The sequence below is a fragment of the Pelodiscus sinensis genome, chromosome 1 (assembly GCF_049634645.1).
Source record: "Pelodiscus sinensis isolate JC-2024 chromosome 1, ASM4963464v1, whole genome shotgun sequence".
Classification (NCBI taxonomy): domain Eukaryota; kingdom Metazoa; phylum Chordata; order Testudines; family Trionychidae; genus Pelodiscus; species Pelodiscus sinensis.
Window position 1 is genome coordinate 112,637,223 of NC_134711.1, and position 22,538 is coordinate 112,659,760.

General features: G+C 42.3%; 1 protein-coding gene across 3 annotated transcripts in view; it reads right to left on the reverse strand.

Moving 5' to 3' along the window:
- Positions 1–22,538, reverse strand: part of SLC15A5 (solute carrier family 15 member 5) — a 59,013-nt gene that overhangs the window by 19,685 nt on the left and 16,790 nt on the right. For all 3 annotated transcript variants that reach the window (XM_075919730.1, XM_075919731.1, XM_006130325.4), the window contains 3 exons: positions 22,026–22,246; positions 19,127–19,313; positions 6,537–6,725 (listed from right to left, as the gene is read on the reverse strand). In XM_075919730.1, coding sequence (XP_075775845.1) covers positions 6,537–6,725; positions 19,127–19,313; positions 22,026–22,246 — 597 coding nt within the window. The remainder of the gene's footprint in view (positions 1–6,536; positions 6,726–19,126; positions 19,314–22,025; positions 22,247–22,538) is intronic.

Sequence of the window (22,538 nt, forward strand, 5' to 3'; positions counted from 1 at the left end):
CTTTAGGATTGCACTGCTCACCTCCGTAGTAAGAGGAAGGGGCTAGAAAAGGTGCCCTAAACATTGTTTGCTTCATAGAACCCTGGCCAGCTTACCGCGGCTGGAGGGGATCCCATCTCATGCGGTCGAACAATAAAATTTCAAACAAAATGCAAGGTGACACCACTCACTATTGGCACATGGAACGTACGCACGCTTCAAGACAACCCTTCAGCAGATCGACCAGAAAGAAGAACAGCCCTGGTCGCCAGAGAGCTCACAAGATTTAACATCGATATTGCGGCACTGTGTGAAACTCGTCTAGCAAATGAAGGTCAGCTCATGGAAACAGGAGGTGGTTACACATTCTTCTGGCATGGACGCAGCAGTGACGAACGTCGTGAATCTGGAGTTGGCTTTGCAGTTAAGAATCATCTTGTCCGCAAACTTGCCAGTCTTCCTAAGGGCGTGAATGACTGACTCATGACACTGCATCTTCCACTACCGAGAGGAAAGCAAGCCACACTGATCAGCGCTTACGCGCCCACAATGACGAATCCGGATGAAGTAAAGGACAAGTTTTATGAAGATCTCGATGCCCTACTCTCATCCGTGAAGCGCACTGACAGGCTGATTCTACTTGGCGATTTCAACGCGAGAGTAGGATCTGATCACATTGCCTGGGATGGCGTCATTGGAAAAAATGGAATCGGTAAATGTAACAGCAATGGCCTACTATTACTGAAGACATGTGCGGCTCATGATTTGATCATCACCAATACCATCTTCTGCCTGCCCACTCTCAAAAAGACGTCCTGGATGCACCCACGCTCTAAGCACTGGCATCTCATTGATTATGTCATTGTGTGGAGGAAAGACAGACAGGATGTAAGGGTGACCAAGGCCATGCCGAGTGCTGACTGTTGGACTGACCACAGACTTATCTCCAAATTAAGCTTTCACATCAAGCCAAAGAGACGTCCGCAGGGAAACAAAGCTGTGATGAAAAAGATCAATGTCAGTAGACTGAGGAACCCCAACACAGCAGCTTTACTAGCAGAAGATCTTGGCAACCAACTTTTAGAGCTGCAATTAGAGGAAAATGCTGAGAAGGACTGGGAACACTTCCGGGATATTGTGCACTCTTCTGCACTAAAGGTTCTTGGACCCTCACACAGGAAACAGCAGGACTGGTTTGATGAAAACGATGAAGAGATCAAGGCCATACTTGCTGAAAAGCATCGCCTTCACCGTGCTCATCAGAATGACCCATCGTCAACAGCTAAGAAAAATGCCTTCAATAACATTCGCAGGATCGTACAGAGCAAGCTTCGCAAGATGCAGGACTCCTGGTTGAGTGCCAAAGCAGATGAAATCCAGAAGTTTTCTGATAGAAACTGTGACGGGGTTCCCGGGGTGCGAGCTCCTCGCCCCTTCTCCCGGGCCGCTCTCGGCCCAAGTCTGGGGGGGGGGAGCGGGGCCCAGCGTACCCCTCCCGCCTGAACTAGGTTCGTTGGTCGCCCCACCCGGGGTCCGTCCAGTAGGTTCTAGCTGCGGGGGCGATCACCCCTCAGCCCCGAGGGACTGGGGGGGGCTCTGCGACCCCTCCGTCTCTTTCCCCTGCCCCTCGACCTGGCAGAGTAGGGGCAGGTAGTGGCGTGGGAGGAAAAGGGGAGTGGGGGACCCGGGCCCTCCCTCACCTCCGGGTCCCAGCCCGAGGCCCTAAGTGGGGGTTCACGACTGGTCGTCGCTCCCCACGGCAGACGGGGCTGTGGCCCTCAACTCGTCCGCCCACGGGCGCCACAGGGGCCCCGCCTCGGGCTCCTTCCACTCCCTGCTGACCTGTCCCACAGGCGGAACAAGCCCCGGGTGACTCACCACACCGGAGTCGTCGGGTGCGTCCCAGGGCGAGCCGCCAGCTGCCGAGTCCGTCTCGCCGGGTCGCCCCAAGGGCTGGGGGCTTGGTGCTCCTGGACGCCAGGGCGCCCGTTGTTGGAATCTTCCCCCCTTCTCGCCGGGACGTCCCCGGCTGTTATCGTCGCCGGGGGATGACGTCGGAGGGGTTGGCCCCGCCCACCCCGGCGCGGCCCCCCCTCCCGGGTGTCCCTGGGCGTTCCCGGGTGCCCGCCTGGGGTGTCAGTCGGGGCGGCAGGGGCGGGCGCTTCCTGGCCGCTCGCGCTCGGCCTCGTCTCCCGCTCCCGGCTCTTTCCGGGGTTGCGGGGCCGCCGCCTGGGCACGCTCGGCGGCCGCTGCCGCCGCTTTTCCCCTCGCGGGGGTGGTTCCCCCCGCCGGTTCAAGTGTGGACCCTACTGGGTCCGTCACAGAAACGATGCCAAACGGTTCTACTAAGCCCTTAGATCCTTGTATGGACCTCAGCCCTCAGGGAGTTCCCCTCTACTGGACTCAGATGGTGCAACTCTCATTACTGAGAAGGCTCTGATTTTACAGCGTTGGGCTGAGCACTTCCAATCCGTACTGAACTGCCCATCTTCCATCAATAACGAGGTGATTGATAGAATGCCCCAGGCGGATATCAACTACAGCCTGGATGTCTCACCATCAGAGACTGAAACCTTACAGGCCATCAGCCAGCTGTCCAGTGGCAAGGCCCCAGGATCTGATGCGATCCCAGCGGAAGTCTATAAGGGTGGTGGTGCAGTGCTTGTCGACAAACTCACTCAGCTGTTCCAGTCCTTCTGGAATCAAGGATCTATTCCTCAGGAATTGAAAGACGTGTCCATCGTACACCTCTACAAGAGGAAAGGAAATCGACAAGTTTGCGATAATCATAGAGGAATATCACTGCTTTCCATCGCAGGTAAGATCCTTGCACGAGTGTTGCTGAATCGTCTGATTGACCACCTGGAACAGGGTTTATTACCCGAGACACAGTGCGGTTTCCGCAAAGAGCGTGGCACGGTGGATATGATCTTCGCAGTCCGACAGCTCCAAGAGAAGTGTCAAGAGCAGAATCGTGAACTGTACACCATCTTCGTGGATCTCACCAAGGCTTTTGACACTGTCAGTCGCGAAGGTCTGTGGCGCATCATGTCTAAGTTTGGGTGCCCTGACAGATTCATCTTGATGGTACGTCAGTTCCATGACAGCATGACGGCTCGTGTTCTGGATGATGGAGAAGCTTCAGAGGCCTTTCCCGTCACAAACGGCGTCAAGCAAGGGTGTGTGCTGGCACCGACCCTGTTCAGCATAATGTTTTCAGCCATGCTGTCAGACGCCTTTCAGAACAGTTCCTTGGGAATCAGACTGAGATACAGGACTGATGGGAAACTGTTTAACCTGCAAAGACTCCAGGCTGTCACCAAGATAAAGGAGACTGTGCTACGAGATCTCCTTTTTGCTGATGACTGCGCCCTGAATGCTGGATCAGAGCAGGAAATGCAAGCCAGCATGGACAAATTCGCAGCAGCATACGACAACTTCAGCCTTCTCATCAGCACAAAGAAAACCGAAGTGATGCACCAGCCAGCTCCGAAAGCTCAACATCAAGTGCCCACCATCACAGTGAAGGGACAAAAGCTGCAAGCAGTGGACCAATTTACATATCTTGGCAGCACCCTCTCCCGCTCAGTGACAATTGACATCGAGGTCAAATGCAGAGTCGCCAAGGCAAGCTCTGCATTCGGCAGACTGCTGACCAAAGTGTGGGACCGCCGTGGAATAAGCCTTGCTACAAAGCTTAAAGTCTATCGAGCAGTAGTGTTAACTACCCTGATGTATGCCAGTGAGACTTGGACTGTATACAGGAGGCACGCTAGGCAACTGAACCACTTCTACACGATTTGCCTCCGCAGACTTCTGAGGATCCGGTGGCAGGATAAGGTGCCAGATGCAGAAGTCCTTTCTAGAGCAGGTCTGCCGTCAGTTTACACCCTGCTGATGAAAGCTCAGACACGCTGGGCAGGCCATGTTGCAAGGATGCCAGATCATCGCATCCCTAAACAGCTCTTCTATAGTGAGCTGTTTCAAGGGAAGCGATTGCACGGGGGACAAAAGAAGCGATACAAAGATATGCTTAAAGCCTCTCTCAAGTCCCTGGATATTGACACCACCTCCTGGGAGATCCTGGCACAAGACCGATCAACATGGCACACGCTGATCTACCAAGGCTGTCAAACATCTGAAGCCAGAAGGACAACCATAGCACAAGAGAAGTGAGCACTCCGTAAAGCCAGAGTTGCAAAAGCTGCAACAGTGGTGCCCACACATGTCTGCCCGACATGTGGCAGAACATTCCGTGCCCGTATCGGCCTTATCAGCCATTTGTGGACACACCGTGGACAGTCCATAACCCGTTAGATGTCAAGGTCCTCTTTGAATACTATGGACGAACAACAACAACAACATATGTCAATGAAGTGGATCTAAAGATTCTCAACCCAGTTGATGACCCATGTAAGGGTGTGAGTGTGCATATGTTGGGTGTGAAGAATTTGGTCCATGTGAGGGCATTGGTCCATGTGAGGGCATTTGTTTATTCAGATTGCTTTTTTTAAAAAAAGCCTAGGAAGTGACACTGTAAATGAACAGCTATAAATAAATGTGATGGGTGCAAAATCAAACTTTCAAGAGCCTCAGCAATCTGAATTTGGCCCACTGTGCATAAACCCTGTTATACTAATTGCAATATTGCAGCATTTTTTTTTCACAGGACCCCTGCTTTATTCAATAAGCAAGATGAACCAGCAACCTTAATTCCAGCATTTCATACCCTTTGAGAATCTGACTTCGCAAACTTCATGTTCCTTTAATGTAATAATTTCAATGAAATAATAGAATGAGAAGGGCCAGCCTTAGACAGTGGAGCTCACAAAATCCTGGGTTAAAAGGTAAGTAATGGATAATTGTTTAAGACTGCCTTTGGACAAGATAATAAAATAACCTCTCCATTGTATAATGGGAATACTGACATCAGTGAGAGTTGTAGGGTCTGAGCACCTGAAAGCTATCCCCTCAGACTGAATACCCAAACCTCTCAGGCTATGTCTACACTCGCGGCTTCTTGCACGAGAAATATGCAAATGAGTCGAAGTGTGGAATATTGCCGACCCTCATTTGCATACCTAATGAGCCACCATTTTTTTCAGACGAGGCTCTTGCGCAAGAAGGTGTGTCTACACTGCCCCTTCTTGAGCAAGAAAAACCCCCTTGCGCAATGCCGTTACACCTATTACTTTTCAGGAAGAATGGCATCGCGCAAGAGGGTTTTTCTTGCGCAAGAAGGGGCAGTGTAGATGCTCCTTCTTGTGCAAGAGCCTCTTCTGAAAAAAATGGCGGCTCATTAGGTATGCAAATGAGGCTCAGCGATATTCCACTTAGACTCATTTGCATATTACTCGTGCAAGAAGCCGCGAGTGTAGACATAGCATCAATGTCCAAAATTAGTATGCATTTTCAAACATTTCAGTCTTAAAACCAATCCATATATTTGAAGGATGACTTTGACCACCTAATCTGCCTTCCTATATGCCACAGGCATATAGGTATGCTATCAGGCATTTCCTGCACCAAATCCATAACTCCTAGTTGAGTTAGAGCATATCTTACAGAAAGCCATCCACTCTTGATTTAAATACCGAGAACCCATACATCTCCAGGAAAGTTACTCCAATGGTTAATTACCCTTACTTTTAGCAACTTGTGCCTTATTTCCAATTGGAATGTATTCAGTTTCATCTTCTAGCCACTGGACCTTGTTATGCCTTTGTCTGCTAGATTAAAGAGCCCTCTACTAAAATCTCATATAGATACTTATAGACCATGATCAAGTCACCTCTTAACCCTTTCTTTTTTTAAGATAAATAGTGAAGGTCAGAATTTTCTGTTACACTTAGCCTGTAGCCTAGAAACCACATACACCCGCCTCAATAAAGTGCTTGAGATGTGTGGATGAAGAGGCATTATGTATGTGTTAGTGCTATGCATTAAACCAGGGAAAATTATCTTTTGAGTGAGACCATGACCCTCAGTTCCTAGAAATCTAAGAGTATAAGAATGACAATTCAAACGCTTGGAATATTTCCTACCCCTATGTAAAATCTGAAGACTTCTGAAATTGTTTTAGAACAATAAAAACAAGAAGAGAAATATACACAATATATAGATTCTTTCTATGGAATTCACGATTTAAGAAGGTCATTTAGTCAACTACTGTAACTAGGTTTTAAAAGAGCTCTGCATAATTTTTGAAGGCTAACATTTGTAGTTACGCAAGGGTAACCAGATCATATGCTTTTTCCGCATAAAATAACAACTTGCAGAGGGTAGAAAGTCAACACACAAGTGGGAAAGGGTGGAGTTTGCGTAGTGCAATTATCAACTACACTGCTCTTGGTTGATTACTGGATATGCTCAGGACTGACAAACACTAAATTCCTCCTAATCTCCTAGTACAGCAAGGAACAGAAATTGGGTTCCTTCAATAGGCCCATTCAGCAACCTGTGGAAGAGAGCCGAGAGGTGAGAAATCAGATGACAGTCATTCTAATTCTTCTTGTGAAGTTAATGTAATTCCCTGTTAGTTGATGAAACATACTTACAGGTGGGAGTCACCAAAGCTTCAGCCACTCCAAGTAAAATGTACTGAGGAGCCAGATGAAAACAAGGCATGGAGGAAACTGGAAGCACTTTGCCTGACAGAGCCTGTTCCACTTGAGGGAAGTGTTTCCTGTGTATTTCAGAAAAGCCAGCTACCATCACAGACAGAGCCGCAAAGAAGTGACCTACAACTGAGTAAACAAAGAGAGGAGGGCTTTTTGACAAGAATGAAGCTATAGATTCCAATATAATCAAGTGACACAACATGTTTTTTTTTAAATACATAGTAACAAATTGTAGTTCAGTAGGCTCTTAATTATCATTAACATTTGCACGGTACTTCGGAACATCAATAAGGAGCATCCACTGCCCCGAGGAGCTACAGTCTAAACAAGAAAAGGCAAAGGGCAAGCACTGAGTGTTGGGAGTTCAACTTTGGAGAAAGGGGAAGGGGGATTGCAAAATGTGAGAAAGAAGGCATTTTCGAAGGGGTGGGTTTTAAAGAATCATTTTTTAGGGAAACAGAAGGTGGTAAATGGAGGAGGAAAAGGAGAGACTTTTGAAGGTATGCAGTCTGAAGACCTAAAGCTGGAGGAGAAGACAAGGGTGAGTGGAAAGGGTGAGAAGGATACAAAACACCCAATTCCCCTGGGAACACTTTACATTGCCAGTAACAGGTTAATGGTCTGAGTAAGGAATGCATACACATGATCTGTGTCTTGTCAGCCCCTACACTAGATGTGGAAGAGCACAAGACCCAGTTAGGACCACTCTGATCTTTTTGAAGCTTGTATTAGCAAGATATGATTGGTGGCTCCATTGTTAAGGTTGCAGTTCATTTAATTTGTGAAAGTGGTTTTAACCACCTTTGGCCTGGATTCTGGCAGACCCCCTGCATCCTCATGGAGCACCCTTGTCTTCAGTAGGGCTCCACATGGGTGCTTTTGAATACGGCTATGATTTGGTGATATAGGTCACAGAATCTCTGTGACTTTTTCAGCTTCACCCACACCATGACCATACTCTGATTTTGTATATTTTTCCTATTACTGTTCTGTGAATTTTGCTGAATTTTATCTTGACAAAATTGTGTCCATACTTATGTATTAAGAGTTAAAATGGCATATTTAATATTATAAGTCAAGAAACTTTTTGGGGAACTCCTTTTAACTAATTCAGCCTTTCCACTCTGTCCCAATATATATTAACTGAACTTGGCTTGATCTGGGTAAATTCTCCTGACCTACTCTTTTGCAAATACATTTATTAGAGATCCAGTCTTTGCTATTCTGTTTAACAAAGGTGAAGCTACAGTACTGGAAAATCAAAGTAATCTCATTCATAAATAACTATTTGTTTTCGTTGATAGTGAAACACAAGTTTTTCATCTGAATCCAGATTTAAGCAATCCCCTTAAGCTTAATTTTTAACAGAGCAGAAACAGCATAAAAGCTAGAATATAGATTTGAAGGTTGACAGCTCTCGAGTTTCCACTCGCCTCAGAAATCCTTGATCACAAGAGATAACGACTACAGTTGCTTCTGATCATCTAATGGTATCTCTGGATGACACATGAACCACTGTTAGATGCAGTCACACATGTACAAGTGATTTAAAAAGTGTGGTCTGCTTCTTCACTCATTCTCTTCACCTGTGCAAGATGAGTGCAAATCAGTTATAAAACACTATCCTTCTGACCTAGTGGCATTTTAAATGCTATGGATTGCAACATAATAATAGCAATAGCAATAATACTTAAACCACACATTTATGCTATTGAGAATCTATTGCATAGACAGAAAGAAACTGTTGTAACCCCCAAATCTATATTGAGACCCAAATTTTCAGAAGTGGTCTCTAATTTTAGGTGCTCACTTTGAGACACCCATATTTCATAGGTTCTGGGCACCTGTAGTTCTGACTGATTTCCTCTGGAATTATTAAATTTCAGTATCCCTGAGAATCAGGCCCTAAGAGATCTGAGTTGATTACAAAAATTGTGTGCGCGTAGAACTTTTTAAATTTGTTGTTTCTAATTTGTTTTTTCTTAGAATTAGTGACCTTTAATTCTAAGATCAATGAGTAGTGCTGTGAAATCTTAGAGAATAACATGACTAACTAATATGATCCTATTTATTTGTTAGTCTCTAAGGGTGTGTCTAGACAACATGCCTCCGTCGACGGAGGCATGTAGATTAGCCAGATCGGCAGAGGGAAATGAAGCCGCGATTAAAATAATCGCGGCTTCATTTAAATTTAAATAGCTGCCCCGCTCTGCTGATCAGCTGTTTGTCGGCAGATCGGGGCAGTCTGGACACGACGCGCTGACAAAGAAGCCTTTCTTGATCGGCACAGGTATGCCTCGTGAAACCAGGTTTACCTGTGCCGATCAAGAAAGGCTTCTTTGTCGGTGCGGCGCGTCCAGACTGCCCCGATCTGCCGACAAACAGCTGATCGGCAGAGCGGGGCAGCCATTTAAATTTAAATGAAGCCGCGATTATTTTAATCGCGGCTTCATTTCCCTCTTCCGATCTGGCTAATCTACATGCCTCCGTCGACGGAGGCATGTAGTCTAGACGTACCCTAAGGTACCACAGGGCTACCCTTTGATATTAGAATTATAGGTCACTTTTGACATTTCAGGCCCAAATACCTGAGCTCTGTGTTAAGTTTCACCTTGATTTAGGAAATTTCATGCTGTTCTCTATCCCAAAATTGTTCACTGAACAACATTCAAAGGGGTGTTGTCACTGGATTGGTTTAAATTATGCCAATGTCAAGCATACAGTGAAGTTGAAACAAAGGGGCTAGAACACTGAAGGTTTTAGTGGCCACAAGACCCAAAAGTAAAATCTTTGTGTGGTTCAAGGTCTCCTTTGCGACCTCTTCCAGGCTAAAATTTTCCTGCCTTTCTCGAACTTGTAATTTACATTTTAAATCTTCTGAGGATGCAGTTCTTGTTTTATCATTGATTAAGGCCCTTTTAATGTTTATTAGGAACCTAAATGAATTATTGCTTGAAAAAAAAAATCGATGACAGGAGAGGATGCAACAGCATTTGATAGCAGATGCATCATATCAAGAATAGGTATAAAGCCTTCAAGGAGCTTCTTGAAATCTATTATGTCAAAAGTTCCCCAAATAAAAAGGCATGTTAGTGCAGGACAAGCCCCAGAGGATTCAGTGAGAAAAAAATATTACTACTTCGCATTTTATATAGCGTGTTTTTCATCCTGGGTCTCTCAAACCACTTCACAAGTATTTATTTAACATCTGAATACTGTACTATGTTAGCTATTCTGGGGAGATGGAAATTCAAGGGTTTGCCCAGGTACACAAATCTGATAGAGATAGGAGCAGAGCAACCAAAAGAGCTCCAGCTTCCTTTCATCTCTTCTAGCTACTGAACTTCACTCCTCCCCCCAAAAAGGAGGTTTTGGATATTTATCCAAAACCTGGATGTATACTTATGATAACAGGTTCTCTCAACCTATTTAGGCATTCTTATGTTTTTTGTCTGAAATCTCTCCAATTTTTCAGCATACTTCTCGAGTTGTTGACAAAAAAAAGCGGGGGCACTATTGCAGTGGTTGCACAAGTGCCCAATAAAAAGATAACTGATTACCTTACTCCAACTCCATATCCCCTTGTTTATACATCCATGGATCTGATTAATCTTGTTGGCTACAGTATCATGCAGAGAACTAATGTTCAGCTGACTGTCCATCATGACCCCAAGTGCTTTTTAAAATGACTGCTTCCCAGGATAGAAGCCCCACCCAGTAAGTATTGGTAACATTCATTGTTCTTAGATGTACAATTTTACATTTGGCAGTATTAAAATATGTTGTATTTGCTTGCACTTTTTTTACCAAGTGATTGAGACAGCTCTATATTAGTAACACATTCTCTTCACTATTTACCACCCTCAATCTTTATGATATTTGCAAATATTGAGTGGTGACTTTTTGTTTCCTTCCAGGTCAATGATAAAAATGTTAAATAGCACAGCATCAAGAACCAATTCCTGCGAGACAGCACTGGAACACACCTAGTTAAGTATGAATTTGCATTTATAATTACATATTAATCTTTGAATTATCTAGTTTTTAATCCATTTATTATGTGCCATGTTGACTTTGTATCATTCTAATTTCTGAATTATAATATCATGTAGTTCCACATCAACTTTCTTACAAAGTCTTAGTGTTGATGTATTCTACTATCACCTTTTATCAACCAAACTTGTAATCATATTGAAAAATTATCAAGTCAGTTTGACAGGATCTATTTTCCATAAACCCATCTTAACTGGCATCAATAAAGTTACCCTCTTTTAATAATTTATTAATCAAGTCCTATATCAACTATTCCAATAATTTGCTTGGATCAATGCCACACTGACAGGTGTATTGCTATATAGGTTGTTCCACTTTTTTAAAATATTGGCACATTAATTTTCTTCTAATACTCTGGAACATCTACGGTGTTCCAAAAGTCATTGAAAATCATCATTAATAATAAAGAGGGCTTCTCAGCCATCTCTTTTAAAGTTCCTGGAGCAAGTTATCTTGATCTGCTTATTTAAAATTATCTAGCATTTGCAGCAGCTATTCTGCTTTTCTGCATTTACAGTTGACAATGCTACATTTTTCATCTAGAAATGGATCTGTACCATTGTCAGGTTTTTTCTTCTTCCTAATATACTTAAAAATAATATAATGTCCTAACTCTGTTGCTCAGTTTTCCCTCTGTTCTTTTGCTTCCCTTAGCAATTTTCTACAAGACCTAACTTCTGGTTTATAGCCATTACTATCAACTTCTCATGTGTTATATGTTGTCCTTATTATAACTACTTTCCATTCCCCTTTAAGCCATTTTTAAGAGGGACATTTTTGCTGCTTTGTGGCTTTTTGGACTTTCAGTAAAATATTCCTAAGCAATCTCCAGTTATCATTTATGTTTTTTGGGTTAAATTCTCTCTCCTGATTTAGCTCATAGTTATTTTTAGTGTTATGAACCTGGTCTTTTTAAAGCACTGAGAATATTTATTACTTCTTTGGATTTATTTATATTTATTATGTTTAAACAGAATATAGTTATGATAATGTTGTACCTAAGCTACTGCTAATTTTTACTTATGTGATCATGACCTCTTTATTAATCAAGACAAAGTCTAATACAAAATTCCCCCTGGATGCAATACTTTTTGAGTTAGGAAACTGTCATCTACAAGTATTCAGAAAGGATGTTTTTGTATGGGTAGACTGAGACCTCCTTCCGACATCACTCAAGGACTGTCTACATGGTTGATTCATGCACAAAAGCTTGCTGAGGAAAAACAACCTGAACAATGCAGTGAAAGTCCTGGAGCATGGCTTAACATACTGCTCTTTCATGGACAGCTAAAGAGGGTGCTTCTGAAAAATGACCCACTGGTCAGGGAAACGTTATGCTCCTAGTAAGAGACCTGGGGTTAGTTGTGGGTAATAAATGTATTGTTACCAAGATGACCATTCAGATGTGTTGTCTCTGGAGTTGTATTAGGAATTTATATGAGGGAGCTAGTTCTCAATTAATTTTTTTTGGGTCAAGTTTTTTAAAAAAAGAAATCTATTGAGGTAAACAACACAGGTCCCAAATTACACTAATTGAATAAAAACAACTAAACATCAACATAGTACAAATTTAAGACCAATGGAACTACAGCATAGCCAAACTATGGAGTGCTCACAATCTCCTATAAATAAAATCTCAGAGGCGTAGCCGTGTTAAGTATGTATCTGCAAAAACAATGAGGAATTCTGAGGCACCTTAGAACAGGGGTGGGAAAGCTTAGGCCTGTGGGCCAGATGTGGCCCCCTGCTTGCCTGGATGCATTCCCTGAAGCTCAGCCCCCTCTCCCCCCCCCGCATTAGGGAGCCTGCACTGGTGCTCCAGCCCCCCTGTTGCTCCACCGCGGAGCTGGAAGCCCACAAAATCTACTAGGCTGCTGGCCTCCCCTCCCACCATCCCCAGCTCTGGTGTGCAAGGGAAATGTGGGGAGTGTTTTACTCCACAGCTGGGGGTTTCATCAGGGTTTTTTTTTCTTTTTTTTTTGATGCTCACATATGTGCACCCCCCAATGGATTTTTCTGTGGGTCAGTGGTTCCCGACCCAAAAAAGGTCTGCCTTAGAGACTAACAGATTTATGAAGGCATAAGCTTTCGTGGGTAAAACCCACTTCATCAGATGAGTTGGCGTACATATAAGAATAATAAAACAAGTTACTAGTCAAGTGTAAGACTGGAGTTAATAAGGCTAATAAAGTCAGCGAGAATGTGTCTCATTTGCAGCATCTGATTTGGAGATGGGAATATCAATTTCCCCTCTGTCACACCAACAACAGTTTGCTCCCTTAAAGGGCCATGCCATCTCAATCCACACAGAGGCAAGGAAAATGGTTGTGGTGGGAACATGATAGTCTGGTAAAGTAATCAAAGTGGCTACATCTTACCCAGTCCTTTTCTAAATATCACCTCCAGCAGAAGATGATTTCCTCACCCTGCTTACTCTGGGTAAGCAGATTCCTGACGTCCTGTAATGCTTCTGGTTTACATCAGCAGTCAGAGGAGAAACAAATTAATACCCAGCTGAATACAATGGGATCTGCAGAAGAGAATATTATCCTTCCCAGAAGCCTCACAGCAGCACTGATGAAATAATTCAATGCAGTTGAAGAACCGGATAAGTATTTCTTGCCATGTTGCAATGTGCTTTTTTTTGAGCAGGCACAATTTTACTTGTAGCAGCAAGAGAAGGAGGGGTCAGTGAATGTAATAGCTCTGCACAAAGTAATCCAACACTGGGGCTATAGGGAGATGAGTGAAGAATTTATCAGAGCCAGGCTTACTTGAGGGCTGAGGGACAGCTGGCTATCAGAAACACTCCAAAAATGATCCTACCCTCCCACTACAGACAGCCGAGAACATAGTCTTCCAAAGTGAATGCATAAAGTAGTAAGAGATTCTTCTCAGGAGTAACTATGAGAAAGAGTCCACTATGGATACCACACATATGGGGGAGAAAAAATGCCTCAGGAAGCCCAGAAATCAAGCCCATCCATACCAGTAAAAGCACAAAGCAAACCAGAGAGCACTATTACTAATATGGAGAAAAGAAAAGGAATACAAGAGCATGGAAAAATGTCCGTGGTGTGGCAAACCACCACACAGTGAAGAGCTTTGTCTAACAAGGGATACCACCTGCTGGAAATAGCTAAAAAAGGACATTATGCAGCAGTCCACCAGTCTAAATATTTGGTATTTCAAGAACATGACCAAAAGACACTTCTATCTTGGAGCCAGAAGAGATGACCAAAAGAACCAATACTGAGCATCCAAAATTGCTTTGGGAAAATATACAGCAATTTTCCTCTGAGATGTTTGAGGGAATGTCTACACAGTCTGCAGAAGCAGGCCTCACAGCCTGGGCCAATAGACTTGGGTTTGTAGAGTTCATATGCTCTAAAGACAGCCATTTTGAGCAAGCTGTAGGAAAGTGAGGGGCAACCTAGGTTAGTGAGTGGGCTGCATGAGTGGTCCTCCATCACAGTGGGTCATAAGATTGTTGTAACCAAGATGATCTCCCGGGATAGGGTAGTTTTACTAACTGTGCTTCTATACCTAGAATATGTGTGGCATACTGACTGAACCGTGGCAGCATTTTGATTGGTAGCAGAGGCAGTGCATGGTTTTCACAGTGTGTGCAATCACTTTGTGGGCCCTTGCTTTAAATGTGTGTCACTTTTGTAATACAAGTAGGAGAAAAAAAAAACTATGCACATGAAAATCAGTAGGATCTGGCAACCCTGTGTGTGGGCAATGGTAAAGAAAATGTCTTTCAGACCACACATAGAAGCCCAGTGGGCCACATGAAGCCTTTCCACATGGTCTTGGACACTTTGTAGAAAACTGTCCACCATATCATTCTTAGGAATGGCAGTAGCGTTGCTTGTAAAAAATAGGGCTCTTTTAGCATAGAGAGGGGCATTATTGGAGGTTCCACTTTTGTTCCCTGATTTCAGGTACAGTACTTCTGCTGGAGTTGCTGTGCTTTGACTTGGCACTGAAACTAGCTCTGGGAATATGTCCTTTCTTCATTTGTTCTGTCAGTGTCCCACAGAGGTTTGCATTCTGGTAATTTCCCTGGAAAGGTCTAGCTCTCCAAAAAAGTCAGTCAAGTCCAGGCACTCTGCAAGGAAGCATGGCTGCTTTAATGGGTTTGTAACCTTACCACTACCTGGTATCAGATAGAGGCACTTCTGACTGCATGCCATCATTTAAAAGATGACATCTTGCCAAGATGATCCCTCTAAGCTGAGAGTGGTAATCCAGGTGTAGAATACTGTCAGAAGTGGAGTAGTGGTAATCTTGGATGCATAAACAGAGGAATATTAAGTAATAGCAGGGACATAATTTTCCCTCTGTATTTTGATAGGTGTGACTGCTGTCCAGGTCTGACATCCATAATACAAAAAGATTATTGATAAATTGGAGATGGTTCAGAGAAGAGCCATAAGAATGATCAAAGGGTTAGAAAACACCTTATAGTGACAGACACAAGGGGCTCAATTTATTTAGCTTAACAAAGAGAAGGTAAACGAATCGCAGTCTTTATGTATCTACATGGGAGACAAATATTTGATCAAGAGCCCTTCGGTCTATCTAGCAGCCAAATGCTGGAAGTTCAAACAAATTCAGACTAGAAAAGTGAGGTAGTAAATCCTGGGACAATTTACCAAAGGTTGTGATGGGTTGTCCATCACTGGCAGTTTCAAAATGAAGATTAATAGCTTTTCTAAAAGTTATGGTCAGGTTCAAAGAGAAATCCATTCAGGGAAGTGCTACAACCTGTGTTATGCAGGAGTTCAGATTAGATTATCACTGTGGTCCCTGGTGACCTTAGAATCGATGAGTGTATAGCATAAACCATGAAGCAAACAAACTCACAGTGAAGAGGAGTTATTCCTGTTCCAAAGGGGATTATTACTGTGACCTAAAATGCTGAATAATTCACTTTAAAAAAATGCTGCATGTGGATGCAAGGTATTTTAAGGTGAATAAATTTAAATTAATCCGATGTATGATCCATGGGTAGACATGCCCCAAGGGACAGAATAGTGTGGCTTTAGCTGAAGTTTATCCAAGAGAAAGTCATCTGTGTGCAGTTTGTGATCTTCATTCAAAGGAACAGAAGTTGCGCACAGAAGTTGTAAACAAATTGCACTAATATCTTGATTCTGCCTCGTCTATTTTCCAGTGGGAAAACTGTTACGCCTTTCCCTGCAAAATTAAAAGAGCCCTCCATGAGAAAGCTCCAAGAGCCCTACAGTGTGTTAATACCTGGCAAGAAGACAGCATTTTATATCTCTAGTTGAGCCTGAAATGCATTAATTATCAGCCTAACATAGGAATTACCATCTTGTCCAGTCTCTTATCTGCAACAGCAGCCAATTCAAGTTGCTTCAGAGAAGGGTGCATGAAATCCTGCAGACAATAACTAATTATGAAACAGAGAAAGTTGATTCCTAACTCACCTTTAGATTGTGCAGTGGAAGGATTACTATCACCTCCTAAATTTTAAAAAAAATCCTTGTTGTATCTCTGGATATTATCAACATGACCAATTCTTTCTTAAATCTGTGTCACTTTTACTGAATCAATTAATGTAAGAATACTACAGATACGAATCTACAGATACTTAATTAGCTTTAAGTATTGGCTGACTGTATGTCTCAGAGAGACATTCAGGTCTAAAATACATTTGGGGCTAAGATCTGGGTCTACAAATTTTTCATATCACTTGAATCATCCTTAATTTATAAAAAGAAAAAAAATGTATTTGAAAGCTCTAATATAGTCTACATAGAATTTTTATACATCTGCTTAGAAGGATTGGTGTGAAAAACTACAATAGGTTCAAAGATAATATTACAGTTGGATAAATAATGCATCATTATTTATACAGTTACATATTCATAGATTTTTAGTCTTTAGCCAGGTTCTTTGATATTAACCTGATTCATAAAACAGAAAAACACATAATGTAGTATGTTAATGTTTTATTGAAACTTTGCCTTCATGCTTTTTTTTTTAAGGTTTTTTTCAATATTACTACTGTTTTTTAATTCCGTTACAAAATTTGCATTTGAATACATTAAGACCTGGCTTAAAACCAACAGCCTATTTACACTTCCAATTTTGCTCCTGCAAATAATTGTGAACCTAATTAACTTCTGGCACAAAATGCTGGCACTTACAGCTCTACCAGATTTGCAGGTGCAATCATGTAGTTAGATATCTAACAGTCATCGTTTGCACCCACAGTTAATTACACCTCAAGTTATTTTGTGTGGAGGCTATTTTTAAAACCAGAACCATTAAGACTAAGCTACCTTGTGTACTCTGCTGCAGTAAAGCACAATAGGATAGTACCCTAGCATCCACTCGGAATTTCCATGGTTTTAAGGAAAACATCATCATCTGAATGTACTTTTTGAGGTCTAATTTAGATGTTTTTTGAAAACCAGGGTTAATTGCCACCTGCTGTGTTATACGCTTCTACTTTGTGCAAGACTTAACAACAGCCTTAATTAGTCTAACTTTCATCTGATTAATACTTCTGCATTTCAGCAATGATTGTACTCCATGCCACAGGGCAATGAATTATACTAGCAGAAGAGGAAATACTTGTTTATGAACAGTTTTGTCTGAAGAAGTTTACACTGCAAGGTGGATGATAAAATAAACAGGAATAGAGCTTGCTCTACCTGGAAATCTTTGTTAGTGGAGACAGATTTCAATAAATAGGTGAATACTGTTCTTCTTCGATATGAACTGATCAGGGATGAGTCCCCAAATTGTAAAATTTACCTTTGGATGTGAAAGGCCTCAACATTTGGAAGGGACTGAGAAGCAGCATTATTGCTTGACCTCTTATAGAAATAGCGTCTACAGGGAAAATCATATTTGGTGTAGTTTTAGACTGGAAAGGGTAGTTAAGCCACTAGGACTGATAAGCCCTGATGCTCAGTTGGATTGCCCCAGGGGACCCAAGCAAGAACTGCTGTTGCTCACTTGGACCTGTAACTGTTAAAGCCTCTGTACCTAGGAAAGGGCATCTGCTACCTTTTCTCACCCACCCCAGTAAAATACTCTTTCACTTAGGGTATGTCTACACTGCAACGCTATTTTGGGATACTGGAGAATCCCAAAACAGCTCTCTCACGTCTTTACAACTAGCCCGTTATTTCAGGCTCGCTATTCCGATGTCCCTGTAAACCTCATTTTACGAGGAATAAGGGACGTTTTGGAATAACGCTTTATGTTGAAATTTGGTGCTGTATATACAGCACCAAGTGAAGAAATAAGCAATTTCAAAATAGCATCGAAATAAGATAATCAATTTGCATAGCTCAAATTGCGTATCTTATTTTGAGTTACGCTGCTATGTAGATACACCCTTAGGCAGTTGTCCGAGTGGTTATTAGGTCCCACCAGGGCTAGGGCCTATAAGGCCTAGTGGCTCAAGCACCTACATTGCTTACCTCCGTGTCATTGAACACCGGGCACATTACTGGCACCTTAGGAGTTAGGTATATTCCAGTGTTGAGCAGCCACAACAATTACACATCTGTCAGTGTTTCACAGTTCTATTTATAAAGGAGAAGACAAGACACCACTTTTCCATACTAGTAAAACTGGAAATATAGGAATTAAACTGGAACTACAAGTTGAACCTCTTCCTTCCAGGATTCTCTGGTACAGCAACATTCAGAGGAAACAGAGAGCCCTGGCCCCAGAGGTTCAGAGTGGATTGGAGCAGAGCCGGTCTGGGGCCAGTGAGCTAGGGTAGATAACTCCAGAAGCAGCTGCTGCTGTGTGAGGGACCCCCAGAATCAACTGCCGCTGTGCGCATGGGGCCAGGGAGCCCTGGGAGCAGCTGCCGCCGTGTGGGGCTAGGGCTTGGGAGCAGCACCCCATGGGACAGCAGAGCCAGGCAGGTGAGCCAGAGGAGGCCAGGCCTCTGGATTCTCCTGAGGCAGCAGCCAGGAGGGTAGCCCCAGGAGATCCCAGACACCTGACCTCCCCTGGTCCAGTAAATTCCCTTGTTTGAGATCACTTGGGTCCCGAGGGTGTTGAACCAGGGAGGTTCAACCATAACAGAAAGCTTTTAGGAAGTTAGCAAATCATCATACACAGTCTCAGGATTGTCCTTCTAGTACATCCTTGAGTACTTCATCTCAAAGCTTTGTCTGTTTTTAGGGGCTCAACACAAAAGGATTTTCCCCAACCAGTCTCGAAATAGAGTGGAAACATTTTATTGATCTTTGGCATGTTTCCTCAGCTCAGTTACAGCCAATCTCTCCAAGTCATCATCATCATCCTGGAGGCTACTCCAAAACAGTTGATTTTCTCTCTCAGTGTTCATACTTTCCAATGCACTGAGTGTCATCTAGCAAGCACATCCTTCGGATCCATCAACTAGTTTAGTTTTTCAGTCAGGAATGAAATGCAGATGAAGACCATACACAAATGTATTTCATACTCACCAATGTAAAATGTCGGAAAGCGTTGGTCTTTCTTGTAACTCAATAGATGAGTGTTGAGGCATTCCAAAACAGGAGCAAGAATTAATAAGGGTACAATGCTTATCACATTCATCGCTGCAATTGGCAAGAAAAATCCATTCAAATTCAAGTTGGAATTCATGGTCTGGAGATAATATCCTGAAGGAATCTGCATTGTGGGGAAAAAACCCACCCTGTTTATCTATATATGAGACTGAGGGTTTTTTCACAAAGACAAAATTCTAATGTATTTGGGAACCTCTTTCAGATGGATTTTGCTCCATGCTCTTCTCCCAGTTGAAATGCCAGTAAACCAAATATTTACAGATCTGTTACAAGATTCTCAAAAGGGAAGGCCCAACCATGAAAAAATAATCAGTTATCTTTCTGCTGATGTGATGCGGTTACTTCATCTTCTGTTGAGCTCTAAATTTTTACCCTCTGTTTCAGTTATCCTTCAGTATAACAAGATCATCAAATATGACCATTGGGTATCACCTTTTTTGTCTATCCCACATATTCAGTCAATAGCTCCAATACAGCAGTAACTCCATTAAAGAACTTTTACTTGCTCCTTATAGTTCAGCAAGCCAATGTTTGCTAACAGAACTGATCAGCCACCTTCCATTAAAAAGTAAGATATAAAATTATTTTACAGAAAAACACAAGCAGAATATATACTTACAAAGGCAGCCATAATTTTTTTTAGCCCATCTCAGCAAGTTGTATCTAACAGATACACCACTATGAAGCACAGGATGAATATTTGTCCATGTCCTTTAAAAATAACCACAACAAACAGCATTTTTCTGTATTTCTGGGTAAATTAAGAGAGAAATTGATAATGGGAAGGCAAGAAGCCCACTAGTGCCAATCTCCCAAGGCCAGTGAAATCAAAGCAGATCTAGGGGAGCAGATAGGTATATACCATAGCAACAGAGGACAGTTTACACCTATTTGTTGTCTTACACATGAAAATCAAAGTTTTTATAAAGTCACTCACTCATCATCATGGTATCAGAGCAGTTCTCAAAGTTAACAAGCAAGTCTCTCTTTTTTCCAGCTTGGTACATCACAAACATCAGTGAATGAAGCCTCACCACTCCCACATGCAGCCAGAAAATATCATTATCTCCATTTCATAGACTGATAAGGAAAGAGAGTTAGGAGACATTCCCAGTTCACACAGAACAGCTGAGCATAAAACCCAGATCTCGACACCTACCCTGTACATTGACCACAAGTCTATTTGCCTTCTGCTCCTGTTAAATTCTCCAGAATAAGGTGAATCTTTCAGTAAACCCAATGTAAATCAATTCAGTTACATGCATTTATACATGAATCTCTGATCAGACACATGCATCAAACAAATGTGATTTACTTTAGCTTTATTTTCCATAAGTCTTTCTGATGAACATACAACTGATGTCTGCAGAACTGATAGTCACAGATGACCCTATGGTGTATCTCATAACATGTTAATTTTAATATCTTGAGGAGAATCCACCTCCAAAAATTACTGTTCAACTACGTATGCCTCTTGTTGTTTCAGTTAAATCTCACATTCAACTGCTGTTCTAAACATTTTTTCAGTGCTGTTAGGCATTCCTAAAACAGTTGCCATGTATTCACCTTTGAGGTGTCTGCAAGTCAGTGGTGGACAAAATTATTCTTATGTATTGAAACTTTGTTCAGTACTTCAGGGTTATTCAGAATGCTAAATCTCTTAAAAAGAAAGATTATCCAGTGCTCACCTCCAAAGGAGGACACAAAATGTTCAAAAAACTTAAAGATGAGCAAAGAAATAGTGGCTGAACTCAGATTGCCACACAACTTACAGACCTCTGATGTCTGTTGCCAATTGCATGTGAGAATCAACATTATTAATAGGAATAAAATTATCAGCAGGAATCACAGGCATGCAGATCTGTTGATAATATAGAGAAAGCACCATCCATCTTTCCTGATGCAATAGTAATCTATTGCCTAATCAAAGCAGAGGCTCAGGCTTGAAATCTTTGCTTCCTCTGCTTCAAGTATAAAAATCATCCCCTTTCTAAAATATTGAATGCCTTTCCCAATACGTGCCTGAATATTCTGACTACAAGTCAGTGTCAATAGAGACTCATTTTCACCTTGTAGTGGCTAGTAATGTCAAGTGTCAACATCGTCTTTTTATTTTTAGGAAAAGGATGTCTCAGGAATGACTGCCAATACTGGCAGTATAATTAAGATATGGTATTTTAAGGTTTTTTTCCTCAAGCAGCCAGCACTAAGCACTAATTTTAGCACCAATCAGTGAAAATGAAGCTCAAAGCCTGCTCAATAACATACCATTGCTCAAGTTGCCACAGGGTAAACTACCTTGACAACTTCTGCTTAACCTGTAACATCCAGTCAAAAATGACTTTGTTGGAATCATGTCTGCCTAAGTAGAACTGCGTGACACTTTCACATTTATACAGCACGGCTTACCCAGAAGCAGAGAAACCCATACCTAGGCTGTGTAAGAGTCACTTCACCTACTACTGAAATACACCCACCTCTGGGGTGGGACGTGCCAGCAACACATACCCTCCTTCACAGTATAAAGAGTGTACAATTAGGACGACAGAGAAAGGTAGAAAAATCAAAGGAGTTACAATTCATTAAGAATATTGGAGATAATGGTATTTCCAATGAGCGCTGGTGTTCTGTCTTTAATCATCATAAGTGCACAGGTCCTTGCCTGAAACACAGTGACTCCAATAGCAGTAAATCAAGGTTACTGCACCAGTAAAGCAACTGTAGAAGACCACACCAAGGAGCTAGAGGTACTAATAAATATATTTCATCAGATGTTAGTAATCATGGGAATTTAGAATTAAAAATTTTTACTCACCTGCATAATGCAAATTCTATATAGAATTTGAAAGGTGAAGAGTGGGAAGAGCTGGACAAGCAATTTAGTGTTTTCTACATGAGTCTCACTGTACCAGCCACCATAGTTTTCCTTGGCATGATCTAACCAGCTTGTCACATCTTCATGGAGGTGGTGATATCTCACACAGCACATTTTCAACGCATTAGCAACTACTCCAAAGGTTGTCAGCAGGGAGCTACCTGCAAATGACCAGAGACATCATGCCATCAGTATATTTTACTTGCTGCCAAACTGAAGACAAGCCAAATTGCTTTTGTAAGAAAATACAGTGTGATACAATTTGCCTTGCTCATTGCCAAAGGGTGCAGACAATCAGATTTGTTCCAAAACATTAATCTTTAGGAGACAACTTGAACATGTAGGGCCAAGTTTATATGCAGTATGCACCCTAAACTACCCTGCTGAAGGTACATAGGTCTTGGTCTTCTCTTCACTAGGAAGAATGATGGGTTTTTTACTACCTGTTAACAC